This window comes from Aythya marila (genome assembly GCF_965140915.1).
Source record: "Aythya marila genome assembly, chromosome: 27".
In the NCBI taxonomy this organism is placed as follows: Eukaryota; Metazoa; Chordata; class Aves; order Anseriformes; family Anatidae; genus Aythya; species Aythya marila.
Window position 1 is genome coordinate 4945323 of NC_139068.1, and position 21143 is coordinate 4966465.

The 21143-nt window shown below is 65.9% G+C and overlaps 3 protein-coding genes across 4 annotated transcripts; 1 reads left to right on the top strand and 2 right to left on the bottom strand.

The window, feature by feature from the left end:
• Nucleotides 1-1115: 1115 nt before the first annotated feature.
• On the top strand, nucleotides 1116-9101 carry NCAN (neurocan; the record flags this gene model as incomplete). Its single annotated transcript, XM_082779916.1, is given in 14 exon segments — nucleotides 1116-1188; nucleotides 2100-2501; nucleotides 2949-3123; nucleotides 3202-3341; nucleotides 3438-3731; nucleotides 3818-4717; nucleotides 4820-5923; nucleotides 6480-6596; nucleotides 6708-6821; nucleotides 7005-7163; nucleotides 7544-7626; nucleotides 7717-7861; nucleotides 8659-8843; nucleotides 8958-9101. Coding segments are annotated over 14 exon segments (4035 nt in total).
• A 2352-nt stretch (nucleotides 9102-11453) lies between these two features.
• HAPLN4 (hyaluronan and proteoglycan link protein 4) lies at nucleotides 11454-14304 on the bottom strand (the record flags this gene model as incomplete). The annotated part of the gene is made up of 4 exons (XM_082779797.1): nucleotides 11454-11791; nucleotides 12615-12917; nucleotides 13522-13884; nucleotides 14187-14304. The coding sequence occupies 4 exons, from the start codon at nucleotides 14302-14304 to the stop codon at nucleotides 11454-11456; spliced, it is 1122 nt and encodes a 373-aa protein (XP_082635923.1).
• A 1993-nt stretch (nucleotides 14305-16297) lies between these two features.
• On the bottom strand, nucleotides 16298-21143 carry TM6SF2 (transmembrane 6 superfamily member 2). 2 transcript variants are annotated; one of them, XM_082779812.1, is made up of 10 exons: nucleotides 21031-21143; nucleotides 18423-18523; nucleotides 18227-18324; nucleotides 17947-18050; nucleotides 17729-17811; nucleotides 17483-17607; nucleotides 17296-17397; nucleotides 17095-17187; nucleotides 16872-16991; nucleotides 16298-16620 (listed from the first exon to the last, which is right to left on the bottom strand). In XM_082779812.1, exons 1-10 carry the CDS (start codon nucleotides 21120-21122, stop codon nucleotides 16420-16422), a joined length of 1119 nt encoding a protein of 372 aa, XP_082635938.1. In that variant the 5' UTR covers nucleotides 21123-21143; the 3' UTR covers nucleotides 16298-16419. The 2 variants fall into 2 exon arrangements, with proteins under 2 accessions (XP_082635938.1, XP_082635939.1); XM_082779813.1 differs by having other exon boundaries at nucleotides 18423-18520; nucleotides 21031-21127.

The following is a 21143-nucleotide window of genomic DNA, read 5'->3' on the forward strand; positions in this document are numbered from 1 at the left end:
GCGCCTGGGCATGCCAAGTCACTTAGGTATTATTTTTTTTTTTTCCTGTAGTGGGAAATCAGGGAAAAGTTGAGCGCTGGTTTCCAGCGGGGCTGGGGAAGCGGCAGCGGGGCTGGGATTTCGCTGGGATTTCCTTCCCAGAGAGCGAACCCCCCCCCCAGGCCTTAAGTCCTGCTGCTCTCCGAGCATCCCAGAGCTGTCCCCGGCTTTGCAGCGAGCTGCAGAGGCCGTCCCCGGCCGCATCCTTCCCTCCTGCGGATACGCTAAGGCACGGTGCGGAGCCACGCTGGGGGCCAGGCGACCCCCTCGGCTTTTATTAGAGGCAGGTTTCGGAGGCAGAAAGCCCCCCTGGAAGGGAAGGGGCAGCTGCCGGGGCTGCAAATGCTTTCTTCTGTAGAACAGGTGAAATAAAACCCAGCTCTGTGCCCCCCCCAAAAGGCCGTTTTCCAGCGCCGAACGCGGGGGGTCTCCTTTTTTTTTTTCTTGCCGTTTCGCTCTTGATTTCTATTTTTGTCCCATAAAAGCAGAAGGGACAGGGGGAGGAATCAAGGGCTGGAAAATGGAGCATCGGGGAGCGGGGAAGCCGCGGGCTGAGCCGAAAGCCACAGCTCAAGGGGATCGAGGGGCCGTGTCCCCAAAACCAGGTAGTCCCCATCCCGGCCAGCGATCAGTGTCAGAGCCCGGGGGGGGGGGTGCTGAGCATCCCTCCCAGACCGGGGACCGAATGATTTAGAAAACACCGATCGGTGCTGCAGTGAAGCAGACGGATGGGAGCTTTTTGGGCGAGCGGCGTTGCCGGTTTTATGCTCCACACCGGCTCCGGCAGCCGGAGGCATCCGCTGCATGTTAATGGGGCCGCATCCTGCACGGCCAGGCTGGGGGGGAAGCCCGCAGGACCCCCGGGGCTTACCCGTGCCCCCGTAGCGGAGGCGCAGGGATGGCACCGTGATGGCACCGGCAGCGAAACCAAAAACTCTTCCCTGGGTTTGTGCTTTCCTGCTCCTCCCAGGGGGTCGGTGTCACCGTGGCCCTGCAGCGGTTTGGGGCGCAGTGGCGAGCTGCTGGGTAAAAGGGGAGAGGTGAGAATCCGACCCCGCTCTCGTTGCAGGTCAAGGATGGTCCAGGTGATGGGGGATGCCGGCTGCTGGATCCTGCTCGGGCTCTCCCTGCTCCCCATCGCCGTGCTGGGTAAGTGGCCCCCAGGGGCCAGATCCTGCCCCCATTCCCCCCTCCCCAGCTGTGAGCAGGGGCAGTGGGCGAAGAGCAAGGAGCCGGTGCCTGCCGGCGGCGCGAAGTAGCTGGGGATAATTAGCCAATAAAAGGAAACAGACACAAATAATGAACCACCAGCGCTAATGAATGGTTAGGGCGAAGAACAACCGGCTCCAGGAGGGGGCTGGGTCTGCAGGCTCCGGCGTGCCCGCGCGATGCCCCGGATTAGTAAGGGAAAAGCCCCCCCCCAGTAGGCTGTGATCCCCCCCTCGTGCTGGGCGAGACTTTAAACCCTTAATCCTGCTGGCTCGGCACCCCCCTCCACCGAGCTGCCCCCCACGGATCCTTTCTGCCCACCCCGTGTCCTCATCCCACATGGCAGGGGCACGGTGATGTCCAGATCCTGGGGGATTTGGGGACTTCTGGAATCCCGAAGGAGTGAGAGGCTCGGGGTGAAGCTTTGTAGCTGCAACGGGGTGGGAATAGGGTGGGGGAAGGCACCCGGGGGGGTCCTCACTGGGATTAGGGGCAGTCCCCAGCCAGCTTGGCTCTGCGGGGAGCATCCACCACCGTCCCCACAGGGCAGGGAAGGCAGCGCTTGGGGCTTTCTGAGAATTATGGGATTTGTGGGAGTGTGCCCAGGGGGGGCAGGATTACTGCAGGAAAAGGAGGAAGAGGAGGAGGTCTTCATCTCTGCCATGCTTTATCCCAGCTTGGGGGGCGGGTGGCTTTCCCCCAGCGGGGTCAGGTGCCACCAAATTGCAGGGCAGGGACGGGACAAGACCCTACAGTGCCCTCCCGTCCCCCCAGCTCCCCCCACGCTATGGACAACCCTTCCAGCAGCCCCAGAGCCCATCCCCGTGGTATCTGGGCCCCTCTCCCCGCAGGCTCCCAGGACGATGGGAAGGTGATCCACATCAACCGGGTGCAGCACCAGGCTGTGCGCGTGGGGCTGGGGGAGCCCGTGGCCCTGCCCTGCCTCTTCCTGCTCCATCCCTCCGCCTCGCTGGGGCCCAACGAGCCCCCCGACCCTCCCCGCGTCAAATGGAGCAAGGTGCGCTCGGCCACCGGCCAGAGGGAGGACGTCCCCATCCTGGTGGCCAAGGACAACGCGGTGAAGGTGGTGAAAGCCTACGAGGGCCGGGTGTCGCTGCCCGGCTACCCCCGCGACCGCTACAACGCCACGCTGCTGCTGCGCGCCGCCCGCGCCAGCGACGCGGGGCTGTACCGCTGCGAGGTGGTGGCCGGCATCGACGATGAGCAGGACCTGCTGCCCCTCGAGGTGACGGGTGAGTCGCGGGGCAGCGCGCTGCGCGCTTGGGGGGGGTGCTTGTGTGAGCCGTGCACACTTTGTGAGCCATGCACGCCACGCGAGCCATGCGCGCCGTGCGCCCTGGGCGAGCCGTGCACCCTGCGTCCCCTGTGCGAGCCATGCACACTGTGCAAGCTCTGTGCCCCGTACAAGCCCCATAACCCACAGTTGTACCCTGTACGCTCTGTGCTCCTCGTGTGAGCCATGCGTGCCATGCACCCTATGCAAGCTGTGCGCCCCATGTGCCCTACACAAGCCGTGCACACCCTACAAGCCGTGCACCCTCTATAAGCCATGCATCCCATCCAAGCCACGCAGCCCATGTGCCCTGCACCCCTTCTGCATGCAGTGCACCTCACGCACCCAGTGCACGCCACGCGCACAGCGCACCCCGTGCGAGCCGTGCCACCCGCTCTCCTTCCAGGCGTCGTCTTCCACTACCGCCCGGCGGGGGAGCGCTACGCGCTGACCTTCGCCGCCGCCCAGCGTGCCTGCCTGGACAACTCGGCCGTCATCGCCTCGCCCCAGCACCTCCAGGCTGCCTTCGAGGACGGCTACGACAACTGCGACGCGGGCTGGCTGGCTGACCAGAGCGTGCGGTAAGTGCACGGTGCCGGCACCCCTTGCCGTGGGCACCCACGGAGCTGAGCACCCCCCTTTGTGCCCCTCTCCCGCAGGTACCCCATCACGCTGTCCCGGCCCGGCTGCTACGGGGACCGCAACAGCCTCCCCGGCGTCCGCAGCTACGGCCAGAGGGAGCCCGGGGAAGTGTACGATGTCTACTGCTACGCACGGGAGCTGCAAGGCAAGCGGCGCCGTGGTGGCGGGCACGCGCCGGGGGACTTCGCTTGGCACGCTCGGTGCCACCCTTGGGGATGGTGACGGCTTTCCGACGAGCTCCACTCTCTTGCAGGGAAGGTGTTTTACGCCACGGCGCCAGGGCGGTTCACCTTGCAGGGGGCCCGGAGGCACTGCCAGGCCCGGGGGGCTTCGTTGGCCACCACCGGGCAGCTCTACCTGGCCTGGCGTGATGGCCTGGACCAGTGCGACCCCGGCTGGCTGGCGGACGGCAGCGTCCGCTACCCCATCAGGGTCCCACGCAGGAAATGCGGCGGCGAGGCCTCGGGCGTCAGGACCCTCTACCAGTTCCCCAACCGCACCGGCTTCCCCCAGCCGGCCTCCAAATTCGATGCTTACTGCTACAAAGGTAACGGAGACGGGCTGTGGTGCCACCACCGGGTCCCCACTCATGTCCCCAGGCACCCAGCCCACCCCCGGTCCTCTTCCCCACAGCGGACACGCCGGATGCCGGTGATTTCACCGCAGCGCACGCGGGGCAGAAGGAGCAGGAGCTGCCCACTCCCGACCCGCCGGGCAGTGACAACGTGCTGGTGGAGCACGCGGAGGAGCGCGAGGACCCAGCCACCTCTGGGGACACCCCACGCGTCGGCCTCCTGCCGCAACCGGGGGCTGCGGGGCCGGGGGAGGATGAGGATGAGCAGCTGCGGGCGGTGAGCGGCAGCGCGGCAACGTGGCGCGGTGACATCCCCGGGGCCAACGGCACGGCCCTGCCGCCGGCCACCACCTCCTCGCCAGCGTGGCCCCACGAGGACGAAGCCCTCAACGTGGTGGACCAGGCGCCAGGGAGCACCTGGCAGGATCCGGCCGGCAGCAGCCCAGCACCACCACCAGTGCAAGAAGCCCCCGACCCCGAGGAGCCCCCAGTTGCCCTGCTGCCACGGTCCCAAAGCCCAGCCCAGGAGGTCACCAGCTCACCGACGGCATCGCCTGGCTTGGGGACAGTCCCTGGCACGGCAGCAGAGACCCCCAGCACCCCGCTGGGCAGCTCACGTGCCCCCAGAAGGAGCAGCTACGCTGGGCTGAACGGGCGCCACTTCCAGCTGCAGCGGCAGAGCCGGGACCCCCCGGTGGCCGAGGACCCCCCAGTGACCGAGGACCCCCCGGTGTCTGGAGATCCCACAGTGTCTGGGGACCCCACAGTGGCTGGGGACCCTACGGGGGCCGGGGACCCAGCGGGGACAGTCACCCACGCCCCCATCCCGGCCCTGGAGGTGAAGGGGGCTGCAGCCAACGCGGTGGAGACGTGGAGCATCGCCCACACCGGTGCCGAGAGCCCCCCTGGGGGGGGTCCCTACCCCCTCTCCAACGAGGTGGAGGATGAGATCGGCCACAGTAAGTGATGCTTGGTGGGGGGGGGGTGCAGGGGGAGGGTGGTGGCAGTGGTCTTGGGGTGCTCCAGCCCAGGGGACCCCCACCTTGTGCCATCTCTTGCAGAGCTGCTGGCACCGGCCACTGCCCCGGTGCCCCCGTCACCGAGGGATTCTCCGCAGTGGAGCCCCCGCACGGCCCCGCGTGGTCCCGGGGGGGCTGCACGGACGTCCCTGCCACCGTCACCACCCACCCCCGTGGCTCCCCACGGTGCTTCCGACCACCAGGATGTCACCACGGAGGGGTCACCGCCCCATGGCCCCAGTGCCCGCGGTGACTCCCCCTGGCTGCCTGCGGATGCCGCCGAGGACTTCTCCGGGGACACCCCTCCCAAGGAGGACGGTGACCCCATCCCACCACGGCCCCCGCTGCCCCCAGCCCCGCTGGTGGCCGATTTCCCCGAAACGTCCCCGCAGCCCGGCGGAGATGGCAGCGGGGCCCTGGGGGACGGCTCACTGGAGAGGCAGAGGAAGGCAGTGACCTTCCTCCACCTGCCCATGGGGCTCCCGGGCACCACGGTGGCGGCTTCTCCCCATTCCCATCCCCATCAGGGCGGGCTGAGCCCCACAGCTCCCCAGGGGACACCCGAAATGGGGGGTGAACCTGGCCACGAGCACCCAGCCGGGTACGGGGATGCGGGGACAGGGACGGCTGAGCCGAGGGACGAAGCAGCCGTCACCCCCGTGGCAGGGGACATCCCCTCGCCTTCACCCACAGCCAGTGAGGTGACCCTGCGGGGTGGCTCCGAGTGGCCGGCGGAGGGCACGGGGGAGGCAGAGGACGGGTCCACGGGTGCCCCACGACCCTTGAGCCCCACGGCGCCAGAGCTGGAGGGAGCCGAGCATCTCCTGCACCCCCCAGCCCCCCGGCAGCCCCCCAGCCCTAGCGAGGAGGACACCTCGGGGGAGGCAAAGAGGGAAGACCCCCCCACTCTGGAAACCCACCCACCAGCTCCCACCGACACCCCTTGGCCATCATCCCCCACTCCCCACCCATGGGTGCCGGAGGTGCCCGGGTCCCCGAGCGCAGAGCCGCTCTTTGAGCCGTCCACAACTGGGGGGCCCGGGGGGGCCCCGCTGCTGGATGCCGACAGCGGGAGCGGCGAGGAGCCCTTGCTGGAGGAGAGGGAGCTGCTGGCTTGGACGGGCACCGGCAACGCCAGCCGGCACGGTGAGCATGGTGCCACGGGGTGCTGGGGACGCTGGGCACGGTGCGGTGCGGTCCCATGGGGTCAGGTTGAAGGCAGAGGTTTTACCCAAGCCAGAGGGCTCCTCGGGAGACTTCGGTGCTCGTTTTGTGCCTGTGACAGGTTCAGCGCGTAGCCGGGGTTTCTCAAAGCGCGCTGAGCTCTTAACACGAGCCAGGAAAGCGTCCTCCTAAATATTTAATATTTGCAGTCGCTAATAATAATCGCTAGCGAGGCAGCTCCTGGTGAGCATACACAGCCTGGTAGTGTCTGGGAAAAAAATATGTATATATGGAACAAAAATACATGAGATTTAGAGCCACTGAGAGGTGGAAAAGTCGCCGTGGTCCATGCGCCAAGGCTCTGGGGCAGGGCCAGGAGTGGGTTTGCGCCGTCCCCACGCTGCCAGCAAGGAGCTGGGGCTGGCGATGGGGCTGGGTGGGCATCCCGGTGCACGATGCAGCACCATGGGGGCAATGGGGTGGAGGGGGGCGAAGCACCGGGGTGCCCCCCGTGACGGCACCCGCTCCTACCCCGCAGCTCCGTCCGATCCGTGCCAGAACAACCCGTGCCTGCACGGTGGGACCTGCCGTGCCAACGGCTCCGTCTGCAGCTGCAGCTGTGCCCAGGGCTTCACCGGGGAGAACTGCGAGATCGGTGAGCATGCCGTGCCCCCTGTGCCGTGCCCGTGCTGCCGGAGGGGTCGGCGTGGGCAGGGGGGGTTGCCGGGGGTCTTGGTGTGCCCAAAGCCCCGCGCTGTCCCATCAGACATCGACGACTGCCTGTCGAGCCCCTGCCAGAACGGCGGCACCTGCATCGACGAGGTCAACTCCTTCGTCTGCCTCTGCCTGCCCAGCTACGGGGGCAGCCGCTGCGAGAAAGGTGGGGAATGAGCGGCACGGGGCAGCCCCCTCGTCCCACCCCCGTGGGCAGCATCGCTGGCCAAATCCAGCCCCTGCCTCTATGGGGACCCAGGAGCCTCTCCCCCTGCGGTGGGGAGCGCCTCCGTGCACCCCGGGGTGCTGGGGGCTGGCCGCAGTCCCCGGTGTCCCCATGTCCCCGCAGACACGGAGGGCTGCGACCACAACTGGCACAAGTTCCAGGGCCACTGCTACCGCTACTTCGCCCGCCGGCGCTCCTGGGAGGACGCGGAGAGGGACTGCCGCCGCCGCGCCGGGCACCTCACCAGCATCCACTCGCAGGAGGAGCACGGCTTCATCAACAGTACGGGGTTTTGGGGGGAGGGCGGGGGACAGGGGGACCCCCCAGGGACGGGGCTGACCCCATCCCAGTGCTCAGCACTCCCCGCGATGCTGGGGCTGCTCCCTGTGTTTCCAGTTTGGGTCATTTTCATGCTACATTGAGGCTGTTGGGGTTCAAGGTCTAGAGGGGGCAGTGGGTGAGGAGAGGGTCCCCTGGGTGCTGGCACAGGTCCCCATGTCCCTCGTGCCCTAGCAGGAGGATCCCATCACTCTCCAGCCACGGACCCTGCAGCCTGGAGAGCTCCTGGAGCTTTCCAGGCACCGGCACCCCTGGGTGCTCCTCACCTCCATGGGTGTGGGTGTGGGTGGCTGGGGACCCCCCCCTCACCCCTTTCTCACCAGGTTTTGGGCACGAGAACACCTGGATCGGGCTCAATGACAGGATCGTGGAGCAGGACTTCCAGTGGACGGACAACACCGGCCTGGTGAGACCCATGGAGGTGGCTCCTGCTGGGGCGCAGGGTGTGGGGTGCGGGGTGTGGGTGCTCTCATCACCCCCCCTCGTCTCCCACCAGCAATACGAGAACTGGAGGGAGAACCAACCCGACAATTTCTTCGCGGGCGGCGAGGACTGCGTGGTGCTGGTGTCCCACGAGATCGGCAAGTGGAACGACGTGCCCTGCAACTACAACCTGCCCTACATCTGCAAGAAAGGCACGGGTACGAGACAGGAGGCATGGGGGTGGCCCCGGGGTCCCCATCCTGCAGCCCCATCCCAGCATCCCCATCCTCCATCCTCATCCCATGGCTCCCAGTATCCCCATCCCAGCATCTCCATCCCATGGCCCCCATCATCCCCATCCTTCATCCCCATCCTTTATCCTCATCCTCATCCCACATCTCCATCCCATGGCCCCCATCATCCCCATCCTTCATCCCCATCCTCCATCCTCATCCTTTATCCTCATCCTCATCCCACATCCCCATCCCGTGGCCCCCACCATCCCCATCCCCATCCCCACCCTTCAGCCTCCAGGCACCTCCTCATCCTCAGCAAACTTTCTCCCAGCCCCTCCCCAAGGAAAACTCGAGCAGCTCCCCTTAATCTCCATTATATATATTTTTTTTTCCCCACGGTTAATTCTTCCCTCTCCGCTTTAATTTGCTTAATTTGCCGCCGTTAAAACTATTAAGTCCTCATTCCTTATCTTGAAAGTTATATTAACCTCCAGCTGTTCGCTGTGAGCCGGAGGAGCGCGCCTCCCTCTCCCGCCGGCCCCGCGTAACGATGTGCTCGCCCCGATAAGGCCGTTAATTACCTATGTAAATCCTCGGGAACACCTCGCTGCGAATCTGGCAGAGGAACCCCTCCTCGACGGACGGGCTCTGTCACGAAGCCGTCGCCGCCGCTCGGCCCCGCGGAACCGGCGGCGTGTGGGGGGTGTCCCCACGTCCCCCTCCTGGTGGCTGGGATCCGGGTGGTGGCTGACGAGGGGTTTGTGTCCCCCCCTCCCCAGTGCTGTGCGGGCCCCCGCCGGAGGTGGAGAACGCTTTCGTCGTGGGGAAGAAGAAGGAGAAGTACAGCATCCACTCGAGCGTGCGCTACCAGTGCGAGGAGGGCTTCACCCAGCGCCACATCCCCACCATCAAGTGCCACAGCAACGGCAAGTGGGACCGGCCCAAAATCCTCTGCACAAAACGTTAGTGGGGGCCTGGGGAGGGGTGGGAGGGGGGTTTGGGAACGGTGCGTGGGTTTGGGGGCTCCCTGACCCCCCCCCTCCCCGGCCCCCTTGCTCTTTGCCCCCCGTTAGCCAGGCGGTCGCACCGGGCGCGGCGGCACCACCGGCACCGCCACAGCCACCCCCACCACCAGCACCACCACCACAAACCCCGCAAGGAGCGGCGAAAACACCGCAAGCACCTCCGGCTGGACTGGATGGAGGAGGGCCACTACTTCTAGAGCCGGGGTTGATGGGGGTTGGGGGGGGGAGCAGCAAGCACAAGGGCCCCCGCGGGCGCCCCGGGACCAGCCGTCTCTGGGATGGGACGTGGTGACGTTTCCCGACCCCCTTCCCTCCCACCCGACCCCCTTCCCTCTTTTATAACCTCCCCCCCCCCCCCAATTTGCTTTAGCTCCTAGGATGCCCGGCCCCGTAGGGAATAGGATCGGGCGGGGGCGGCAGCGTGTGCGTCCCCAGCCCTCCCCGCATGCCCCACGCTCAGTCCTCGACCCCGCGGGGCCGTGCCCGCACCCCCAAGGTCGAGCCCCCAGCCCCGCACGGGGACCCCCAAATCCCCGTGGAGCCCTGGGGGGGCTGTTCTGCAGCTGGCTGATTGCCCCTGCTGGGGTCTGGTCCCCTCCACCGGGTTTTTTGGGGGGAGGGGGTCATGCAGCAGCCCCCCACCCATCACCCCGACTGCCCTTGGCCATCGCATCCCCTTGGATGGCTCCAGTTTTTTAACAGCCTCCCCGTCTTCCTGCCCGCGGGGCGTCCCCACGCCTGGCAAGGGGTCCCCGTCCCTGTTCCTGCCCCGGCTCGCGGGGCTACCCCGCACCAGGGCCCTCCCGGCTGGTTTTGGGGTTGGATTTTCCCTTTTCCGTTCATTGTCAGTTCCCCGTTGGAGTTGGCGTGTGTGTGTGTACGGCGCTTTCTGATCTCTGCTGTTTGCGACGTGACTGCCGTGTCCCGTTCCCCTTCTCCCCCCCCCCCCTCTCCTCCTCCGTGGCATTTCTGACTCTCTGCGTTTCTGTACTGCTGGACATTTTAATAAATTTTTTTAACAGTTCAGTGGCCCCCACCCTGCTCTTTCCTGGGCTCCCGGAGGAGCGGGGACCCCGGGGACGGTCCCTCCGAAGTGGCTTGACTTGGCCGGGACCCGGCGCGCGGTAACGGCGCTCTCCATCTGCTTCCTTTTGCCACCCTGAAATTAATTTGAAGCAGACACATTCCTTCTCCGCCGGCTCGTTTCGCCAGCCCTGCTCATGAGTCACGCCGGCGGTGAGCCTGATGAATTCATCGGGGCGCTGCCTGCGTTAGCCACGGGTGCAGGGGCTGTGCCACCGCCCCGGCTGCCATCCGTCAGCGGGTGACAGCCATCACCTGGGGCACCGGTGGCCCCCCCTGCCCCGTGCTCCCCTCCTGGGGGTCCCGGTGGCCAGGAGTGTCACCTTCCAGCAGCAATTTATTTTCATCAGTGCTGGGAGGCCGTAAAGGTGATGGATGGGCTGTGCTCAGCTGGGCTTGGCACAGGGGAAGCCCCACGCGGCAGCTGAGCCCCCTCCGGCATGGGGGACCGCGGGGTCCCCGTCCCCTCTTTGTGCCCTGCTGTCCCCGTGGGGGCTCACGGGTTGCTGCCGGCACCGTGGTGCCTTGAAACTGCTCCCCCTGCTCGCAGTTTTGGGGCCGGTCCCAATAAATCTGTAGGGTTGCCACAGCTGGGATGCTCCTGGGGAAGCCTCAAAGCGCGCTCAGCTCCAGCTGGGAGGGGGGAGTGGTGGTGCCGGGGTCAGCGGGGCTTTGAATAAGGACAGAAATCAGGAGCAGGCAGGTGGGAGCGTGGGGTGAGCGCAGTCCCATGGCTCAGAGCACCCCGGGGGTTCCTCCTGCACCCACGCTGCCCCTCCAGGCCCCTCTCCGGCAGCCACCAGCAGAAGGACACACGGGAGCCTGGCTCAGCTCTCGAAAGCAGCCGAAGCTTTTATTTCACCTAAGTCCAGCTCGCAGCACCGGGGCTGCACGAAACTTGGAGCCGGCGCCCGGCCGGGTCCGGGGCCTGGGCCAGTGCCTGCGGGCATCTGGTGGCCACGGCCGCTTCTGCTCTAAGCCAAGCGCGAAGGCGAGAGGCTGCAGCGCCCAGCCCCGAGCAGGCGCTGCGGGTGCGTGGCTCAGCCTGCACCGGCGACACGATTTTGGGGACATGACCTGTGGCGTCCCCGAGGCTGGGTTTGGCTCTGCGCAGCCCCGGCGGCAGCGCGGAGCTGGCGAACCCGGTCCTGCTTTGCTCCTGCCAGGCTTTTTGCACATGCAATGCGCTGATTTCTAAGCGATAACTGCAGGTGGGCTGGGGAGCTGGCACCGGCTCCGAGCGCGGGCCTCCTGCCCGGGTGGCTCAGCGCTTTCCCCTCCCGGTGCCTCAGTTTTTTCCCCCCAAGCATCGCTGGGCTTTGGTGACAGCAGAGCAGGCGCTGCCACCACCCGGGCTCTTCCAGTTCAATGTGCAGAGCCACAACCCCAGGGGGGGAGGGCTCCCAGCAGAGTCCGAGGATGCTCCGCAGCCACACGGGGCTGGGTGCCCCGTTTGGGGAGCCACATCACACGCGGTTGGGGTGCCCCCCGCCCTGCTCCTTCTCGGGGGCAGCCTCTCCAGCCTTCTTGAAGCAGTACACCCCGAAAAGCTTGTACTTTTTGTCCGGGAAGCCCAGGTTACGCACACCGGGCTCCCGGCCACCGCAGCGAGCCCTCGGGTTGACGATGGGGTAGCGGATGCTGCCGTCCTCCAGCCAGCCGGCCTCGCAGCGGTCCAGCAGCTGGATCTTCCAGGCAGCATAGAGCTGCCCCACCTTGGCCACGGCCGCCCCGTTGTTCTTGCAGGCTTGCACCGCCTCGGCGTAGCTCAGCTTGCGGTACGTCTTCAGGAAATAAACTTTGCCTACAAGGGGGGGGGGGGGGGCGGAATAAAAAAGGGGCTTGTCCGTGGTGGGGACCAGGCTGGGGCGCAGCGTCTGGTACCCGATGGGTGGGAGACGGGGAAGGGAGGCTCAGGGTGGGCCGCTCAGCCCCACGTCCACCTTTATGGGGAGCCAGGACACCCCCTTTATGCCCTCACCCCCCCCCCCCAGATGAAGGCGATGGAGGAGGAGAGCAGCCGGCACCTTGGCGGGGGCAGATTTATGGGGGCTGTGTGGCGGCGGCCGGCGCTGGCTCCTGGTGGCGATTACGCCCGCTATTTATCCTGCCTGCCACCATTAAATAAACATCCGCAGAGCCCCCCCTCTGTGCTGCCCTGCCAGCCGGGAGGAATTTACACAGCCCCAGAGCCCTCCTGGCTCCAATCTGTCTTGCATGGCCCCGGCCTCATCCATCACCCGGGCCATTTGCTGCTGCAATTACCTCTGTCCCCTGCTCCTGCCCGGGGAATACAGGAGCCTGCCAGGGACCGGGTACCCCAGCCTGGCCGGTGACAGGGGCACGTGGATGTGTCCTGATCCCTGAGGAGGGTTCCCAGCACTAAAACCTTCTTGATGAGATGGGGAGCCCTGGGCAGGGACGTGCAGCCAACTCCTGCTCTCACTTGGGGCTGAGATGCTGGGCAGCACCCGGCAAGACCCCAGCACCAGAGTGGAGGGGGAACGGGAGAGGGACATCCCCTTCTCTCCATGGGGAACCACCACCACGGTGCTGGGAAAAGACCCCCCAGTCCAGCTAAAAAGCGGAGAAGTGCCTCGGTTTCCCCTGCACCCCCTTGCCTTTACCGTTGAGGTTGGAGGTGAAGCAGAAGGCGTCGTAGTGCTCGCTCTCCTTGTGCCGGTAGCCGTAATTGCGCACCCCCACCGGCGTGTCCTTGCGGCCGCACTCCTCCCGCGGCCGGGAGATGGGGTACTGCACGGAGCCGTCCTCCAGCCAGCCCGCGTTGCACCAGTCCATGCCCTCCAGCCAGGCCTGGTGCAGTTGGTCGTGCGAGGCCAGGATGCCGTCCTGCTGCAGGCACGCCTGCTGCGCCTCGTGGAAGTTCAGGGTGTAGCGGCCCAAGCGCGGGTGGTAGGGGAAGATCACACCTGGGGGGGGGGCAGCAAGCAGGGTTGGGGCGTGTGGGAATCACCCTGGGGTCCCCCCCTTGCACCCAACCAAGGGGGCAGCTGCATCAGGGCGGTGCGTTACGGAGCAGCCCGGTGCTGTGGGGCATGGGGCAACGGTGGTGCCCGCATGGGACCGAACCCCGGTGTCCCCGCAGCGAGTGCGCACCAACCCAAGCAGCGTGGCCGTGCCTCCCGAACCCCTAAAAGAAGCTTTAATCCTTTTCTCAGCACCCCCAGAATGTCTCAGCCCATCCCGACAGGCAGCGGGGCCACCGTTCAGCTCAGAGCCACGTGCGGCACCGACGCCGCCACGCGTCCCGGACCCCCGGTGCTTTACGAGGCCGTGCTGCTATCTGTCTCTGCCATTTACGAGCTGCCAGCGCGTAAACCTGGAGCAACCATAAAAGCCAATAACAGATGCAATAAAACACGGCACACGCTGGGAAAAACAAGCGGCCGTAAAGCTGAGCTCGGGGACAGCACTGGGAACGGTGTCCTGGCCATCCCACGGAGAATGCCATGGGGCCACCTGGGGTCCCCCCCTTGTCGTCATGCCCCAAAAGGGCCGGTGCCGTGCAACTACCTTCAAGGTCCAGCTTGACCATGCCGGTGTCGTCCTCGAGCTCGTTGGTGACCTCGCACTCGTAGCGGCCGTAGTCCTGCAGGGTGACGTTGCGGATGATGAGCGAGGCGTCCCCGAAGCCATCCTCCTGTAGGGCCGTGCGCCCGCGGTAGCTGCCGAACGCCCGCCGCGCCTTCCCCAGGGCCACGAAGACGTCGACGAAGGCCATCGGCTCCGTCACCTTGGTCCACTTGAGGCGGATCTCATCGGGGTCGTGGGCCGAGACGTCGTAGTGGTAGCGGCAGGGCAGGATGATGGTGCCGCCCCGGTGCGTCACCACCTTCCCCGGGGCCGTCTGCACCACCACGGCCCCGCTGTCCCCCTCTGCAAGGGACACCGAGCTCAGCGCCATCCCCGTCCCCAAACCTGCCCCGGAGGCACAGAGTTTAGCCCTGCACAGTGGGAAGGAGCCACGGGGTGGACAACGGGGTCAGGGGGCACATGGAGATGTGGGGAGCACCTTTTTGGGGTGGAACTCCCCTCTTTTGCGGGGCTTTGCAGACCACGTGGGCAGCTCCGTTGTGCTTTAATGAACGCTAAACCCAACACCCCGAAGGCTGCAGGCTCCCGTGGAGTGGGGGGGGGCACCCTGGCACCCTGCTGCACCCCCCCACGAGGCCACTCACCCATGACGTGGACCACCTTCTTCCGTCCCCGGGGGCTGGGCGGCGTGTCGGAGGCGAGGACGCCCACCAGGAGCAGCAGCACGGCCGGGCCAGCGGCCCAGGACCCTCGAGGGCGCATCTGGGGGGGGGGGGGGAGAACCCTCAGCACCCCCCAGCACCCCCAGCTTAGGGGGAGAGGCCGGGAGAGCAGCGGATCAGAGCCCCCAGCCCCAACTGGTCCCCACCCCACACCCTGCATAAAACAGCCCCAGGGACCCCCACCCACCCCAAGTGCCCAGACCCTGCGTCGCCCCCACCCCGCCGAGCGTCCCCCACCCCGCGGGGCCCCCCCCAAGGGCTGCGTCGGCGCTGAACTCCGCTTCACCCGCTCAGTTACAGCCGGGATGAATATTTCATGGCACACGCTGCGGGCTGGATCTCTTTAGTTATTTATGGCAGCGCCGGCACATCTGGAAACTGAACTGATGGCGCGGGAGGGGGGCAGCGGCCGCCCGAGCCCCCCCATCCTCCCCACCGCCCACCGAGCCCTGCAGCCCCCCTTTTTTGGGAACAACCCCAAATCCCGCTTGGGGAATGAGGACTCTGTCCCTCCATGGGGTGCCCGGGGGGGGGCTGCGATCCCCGCTCCCCGCCGTGCCCCACATTTGCCCCCCACCCGCCCCGCCGAGGGGCTGCGACCCCCGCGCAGGGCGCAGGGGGCTGGGGAGGGTGCGCGGCTGGGGGGCGGGGGCACCGGGCCGTGTGTCCCGGCCCCCCCCTAGAGGGTCCCGGGGCCGGGTAGGGGTCGGGCATCCCCTGTCCCCCCCCCTGTGCCACCCCCCCCGGCGGCGGTCCCGGTGCAGTGTTGCAGTGCGGGGCACTGCGGCGACAGCGCCGGGGCTGCGGGACACCGGGAACCGGGGGCGGGCAGCGCAGTGCTGGGAGGGGGGGGACACCGCTCCGACCCCCCCCCCTACACCCCCCTACACCCCAAATCTCGGTTCCCACCGGCAGAAGGGTCCCGGTACCGGGGGTAGGGGCTTGATAGGGGGGTGGTCCCGGCCCCCCCCCCCCCCCACCTCCCTCTCCGGCACTCACCGTGGCTCCGCGGCTCCCGTGCCCGGTGCCCGGTGCCGGGGGGGGGCCGGGAGAGCTCCGGTGCTGCCGGTGCTGCCGGTGCGGCTCCGCGCAGGGGGCGGCACCGGGAGCCCGGCCCGGCCCTGCCCCGGCTCCCGGCGCTGCGCAGGGCGCCCGGCTCGCCAAGGTCACCGGTACCGGCACCGGCACCCCGGGACGGCGGCTCCCGGGGCGCTGGGAGGTTTGTGGGGTGACCCCGGCTCTGTCCCCGGTCCCTACAAGGGCAGCACCCGGGGGTGGTATGGGGGGGCGCGGGTGGGGACCCTCGGTTTGGCGAGGGTGTGAGGGGGCACCTCCAAGACACCGCCAGCACCTGCACACGGGTGCATGGACACCCATGTGTGTATGGAGCCCAACCCGTGCACAAAACCCCATAAGTGTGCACAAAACCCCATAAGTCTGTACAAAACCCCATAAGTGTGCACAAAACCCCATAAGTCTGTACAAAACCCCATAAGTCTGTACAAACCCCCCTAAGTGTGCACAGCCCCCCTCTGTGTGTGCACGGCCCCCCTGGCATGCACGAAACCCCATGTGTGTGCACAAACCCACACGCGTGTGCACGGACCCCACGTGTGCACAAAACCCCAGAAGTGAGCACAAAAACCCCAGAAGTGAGCACAAAAACCCCATAAGTGTGCACAGACCCCCCCACGGCTCTGCACACACCCGTGCATCCCTTGCACACGCACCGAGCATCCCCGGCCCCATCCCGAGCACCAAGGGCAGGCAAGGGCAGCGCAGGCATTGGGAGCCCCCCCCCTGGCCCCCAGCCCCTGCAGCCGGCACAGGGGGCGCACGGGGGGGGGGGGGACAAAGCCGAGGGCACAGGGTGCAGGCAGCGGGGTTACAAAGCCGGACCCAAACTCCTTTATTTTGTAAACATTTTTTTCCCTGGCGTGGTCCCGTCTTTCCTGGGAGCATCCGGGTGGGCCGGGGGCCTCGCGACACCCCCCAGCCCCCCCCACGTCCCCGCAGGGTGCACCAGGTCCCCCCGCCAGCACCCCACGGGGACATTGGGGTGCGGGGAGACAGGGACCAGAGCATCCCTGGGGATACCTCTGCCAGCTCGGCCCCACTGCAGGTGGTTTTTTTTTTGGGGTGGGCAGCCCCCCCCTCACTGGTACTTCTTGCCCATGCTGGTGGGGGCGCTGGGCAGGAAGAAAGCGGGGCGGCGCAGGCAGCGGAGGGCCAGGAGCTGCGGCCCCAAGGCGTAGAGGACATTGGTGACGAGGAAGCTCCACCAGACGTCTTCGGGGGTCTGGTAGGGGAAGGGCGTGCGGGAGTGCAGCGAGGAGCCCAGGTGGGAGAACTGAGCCTGGGGACACAAGGCAGGGGGTAGCACGGGGTGCCCGGCCCCAAAGCTGCCCCCCCCCCGTGCCCCCTATCTCTGCATCCGCCAGCTCGCTCCAGCCTATTTCTGTCGAGATTACCCACTCCGTTCAGATCCACCGAGGAAAAAGTAATTATCGGGCTCTGGCAGCGGCTCTGGGAGCTGCTCCAGATGTGGGTACGGCCCCAGCCCCCTCCCCTTTTCGCTCCCTCCTGGCTGGGACTGAAGCCCCCCACCTGTGCCACGGCTCCGGCGAACACCAGGCTCCAGTCGGGCATCCAGGAGCAGCCCGGCCGCAGCAGCCCGTAGATGCAGAGGCAGAAGAAGGGGAGGACGTAGAACAAGTAGAGCAGCATCTGGTGGAGCGGGGACACGGAGGGTCACCGAGTCCCCCCATGGCACGGGGGGGTCCCCACGGGATCCACCCCTATCCCCCCACCCCACCCCGGCCACCCTCACCTGCACTTTGGGGTAGGCAACGGGGTCGCGCAGGTAGGGCTCGTGCTGGTAGGTGTACTCGAAGCAGGAATCAGCAGGACAGTCCAAAATCACCTGCGGGGGCAAAGGGGGGGGATGCAGGGGACCGTCGGGTGGATGCGCCCACCCCGTCCTCCCCACGGCACCCATGGGACCCCCCCCCTGCAGGCGCCCAGCGCTCACCATGCCCCTGAAGAAGGTGAAGGCGGCCACCAGGACCAAGAGCAGGACCAGCAGCACGTCCTGGGGCCGCTGGTGGAGCCACTTGCGCTGCTCCTCTGCAACCTGGGGGGGGGGTAAAAAAACACCACGGGTTGGGCTCCGCTCCCTGAAGTCTCTGCCCCCCGTTCCCTGCCCCTTTTTGGCTCACCTGCTCCGCCGTGAGACACGGCAGGGCCCGGGGCTGCTGGAAGAGCTTCACCCCAGCCCAGATGGGGATGAGGACGTAGGGCACGTTGAGCAGGAAGGCAGGGCTGATGTCGGAGCTGTATTTGCCTGGGGAGGAGAGCAAGGGGTGGCGACGGCGCCCAGCCCCGTGCCAGCACCCACTGCACCAGGAGCTGGGGGTGCTGGCAGAGCCGAGCGCTGGCAGCAGGCCCCCTCCGTGTCCCCGTACCTATCAGGTTCCCGAGCAGGAAGACCACGATGCTCATCATCAGAGAGCCCAGCCAGAAGAGCCCCAGGCTCCTGTAGCTCTTCCTGCGGAGACAGCGGGGATCAGACCCCTCTGCGAGGCTCAGAGCTGCCCTTCCCCAAAATTCGGCACCCCTCCGGCCCCTCCGAGCCCCGGGAAGATGCCGCGTGGCAGCGGGACCCCCTCTGCTCCCCGCTCACCGCTGGCTCATGGCCGTGATCATGGCGAGGTAGAGCCCGTAGTGGACGACGCCGTCCCAGTAACAGATCATGATGCCGTGCGCTGTGCGCAGGTACGGCTCGCCCTGCCCGGGGGGAGAGACATCACAAGATTTTGGGGGTTTCCCGCATTTTTCCCGCATTTCCCAGGGGACCTGGCTGCTCTGGGCGCACTCCAGCCCCAAGGATTTGGGGAGCAGGAGCTGCGCCCGTGCGCACGGAGCCGCTCGCCACGAGCCCCCCAGGCAGGACGAGGCGGTACCTCCCTCACGTAGACCTCTGCGAAGCCAGAAACGAAGCCATCCTCCTCCAGGGAGATGATCAGGTCGACGGCAGAGGTGAAGGAGAACGCCACGAACACTGCGGGAGGGCGGCGGGGGGGCGGCTCAGCGCGCAGCCCCCCCCTCCCCACCGCCTGGGCCACGGGTGCCGGGCACCCACCCACCCGAGGGACTCACCACAGAACAGGGGGTCCTGGAAGTAGCTCCCTGCTCGGAGGAAGTAGATGATGGAGACCAGGCCGGCGAGCACCAGCACAACCGTCAGCACCAGGGGGCTGCTGTGGGACAGGTCGGGGGGTTCAGGCACCCCGCAAGGAGGGTGGCACCCCGTGCACAAGCCTGTGCCCTATTTCTCCTGGTCCCGGTGAACCCCCTTAGCACCCCCTGGTCCTGACAGATCTCCACGGCCTGAAATAACACTGGGGCAGGTGAAACCCAGGGGAATTTCAGGTCCAGTTCCATGGGAAGGGTTTGCCTGGATGAGGCTGCCGTGGCAGGATGGGCAGGAACCCTACACACATGCACCCCGTTGTGGCCACAAGCTGGGTTTTCACCCAAAATGCGTTTTGAGTTGGAATCACTGAGATTTCCATCTCCCTTCTGAGGAGCAGAGCTGCCAGCCCACTTGAACACAGGCGGCTGCTCGCTGATGGACTGCTGTAAGAGGCCGTGTAAACCGATTATAAAGCAAACCAGCAGTGAGAAGACAAATACTGCAAATTTGTCCTAAGAGTGCAAACAAGTTGTAGGGAAATCTGTCCTGAGCTTGCTGCTTCTCTTCCAAGAAGCAATTGCATTAGCTGGAATAGCTACAGGTCTGGTCCAGCCAATTCTTCGCCTTCTCATGCTATAAAGCTGAAAACATCGTGGCATTTTTCACTCAAGCCCTTAATGCTGTTACCAAAGGGAAGGAAAATGTAAAGCCCTGGCTAACTGTCTGCACAGGCGCTGGTGTCAACAGCTTGCCCTGGAGAAACTCCAATTACCAGCCCCAGCAATCCCAGGCTCGTGTTCACCTTCTGGGGGTAGAAATGTTCTTCTAGGGGATGGGATGGGATGTTGGGATGGGATGGGATGGGATGGGATGGGATGGGATGGGATGGGATGGGATGGGATGGGATGGGATGGGCATCACAAGCAGCTCCGAGTGGGGCTGGGTTGCTCCTCACCCCCCCTGCACGCACTGGGCGCCCAAACCCAACAGCCACTCAACAAAAACAAACACTCCATCAAATAATTGAACCGTCTCCGCGTAAGTGCGTTATTACCAGCGTATAATTAATTACACCATAACTGCTCCCATGGAATGATTAATTCCAAATTCAAACGCGCGCTGTGGTGGAGCAGCACGGCACAGGGCTCTGTTAGATGTCACCCTGCGTGCAATGGGTTTTGGGGCACACCAGGGCCACATCCCACATCCCGCAGCATTTTGGGGGCTGTGCTTGGGGTGCCCAGGTCCCCCTGTAAGGGCGAGGGAGGCACTTTGAGGACAGCATCGCTCAGCACCGCAGCCTGATCAAGAAACATAGAGTCATATCCCTGCCGCATCCACACAATGCGAGGGCAGGAGAATAATATTGTTACGGGCTCCAATTTGGGCAGCACGCTGGAGGTGCTGGTGCTCCTAGCAGTTACTGATGGGTTTCATCTGGTGTCACATTAAGCAGGAGAGCTCGGGGGGCTCAGAGGGACGGATCCGGGTGCCCCAGTGGCAGGGCTGCAGAGCCCCGGTGCTGCGAGGGTGCAAGGGATGAGCCGAGCCCAGGGGGTGGAAGGGAAAGACCAAAAAATGCAAAGGAAAATCGGGAGGTTTTAAAGTGAAGCTTTAGGTTGGGAAATCCTCGGTTCTGCAAGGAGAAGTCTGGCTGAAAGTCCTTGGTGCTCAGCGGGAAAGCCGAAGGAGAAATCAGCTGTGCAAAGAAACGCGTAACAAAAGGGGAGAGGAGGAGGATGGGGTCCTGGTAGGAAGGGGAGGATGGAAAGTACAGAAAATTGAGAAAAAGGATAAGGGGAGAGCCCAGAGCTCCTGAGCGTGGGACTGGGAATAAGAGAGGAGCAAGCAGCCGGGGGTGGCTTTACAAAGGGAAAGAAAACGAGCGAGGGGGGTGGTGGCAGGGCTCCGGGGAGCCACGCAGAGAGCTGACAGCAGCTGGTGGCACAGCCACTCGGTACCAAAACCCCCCAGGGCTGCTAAAAATGCCCAAGGAGAGGGTGATGGAGAGCCGGGGGAGCGCTGACCGGCCAGAACACGGCTCTGTTGGGTTTCCCAGTCCCCGGGGGTTTGGGAAGCGGCGACCCCGGCCACGCTGCGCGTTGTGCAATGAGGCTGAGCAGCCCGGCTGTATGTCTGCTCGCTGATAACAGGATTTATGTCATAAACGCAGCCGTGAACCACGTCGGCACAGTCCCAGCCCGCAGTGGCCTTTCTATGGGTTCGGCTGGGGCAGGAGCACCCCGGACCCGGTGCTGTGCCTTGGGCTCCAGCAGGACCCCAGCTCCATGCCCCAAACACTGCTCCCCCCTCTCCAGGTCCGGATGGGACCCAAGGGGCTGTCCCAGCTGGGTCTGCTCCCACCGACAGCTCCCTGACCCCACAGCCTTATCCTGGGACAACCCGAGCCCCCCTCACACCCCTCAGCCTGGAGCCAGCGTCCCGCACCAGTTCAGGACCGGACCTCACCCCAGTTGCCCCCCAGTTGGGATCGCTGCCACCAGCACCCGGCCAGACCCAGCGCCCTGCCCCAAAAGCTTTATCCCAGGCCGGTCCCAGACCCACACTCACTCCGCCAGTGCCACCAAGCTGCTGACACCAAAAGCCAAGGGGAAGGCGAGCAGGGAAGGGGCGAGCGCGCCCGGCACGGCGGGGAGCTGCATCCCCACCGCCACCGCCGCTGG

What these genes read in the sequence shown, in the direction of transcription:
- TM6SF2 (XM_082779812.1), bottom strand. Translation starts at nt 21,122, where the DNA reads ATGCAGCTCCCCGCCGTGCCGGGCGCGCTCGCCCCTTCCCTGCTCGCC. An exon ending in ATCACGGCCATGAGCCAGCG is followed by an intron (nt 17,812 to 17,946) that starts GTGAGCGGGGAG and finishes CTGTCTCCGCAG; the next exon opens with GAAGAGCTACAGGAGCCTGG. An exon ending in TTGCCTACCCCAAAGTGCAG is followed by an intron (nt 16,992 to 17,094) that starts GTGAGGGTGGCC and finishes CCGCTCCACCAG; the next exon opens with ATGCTGCTCTACTTGTTCTA.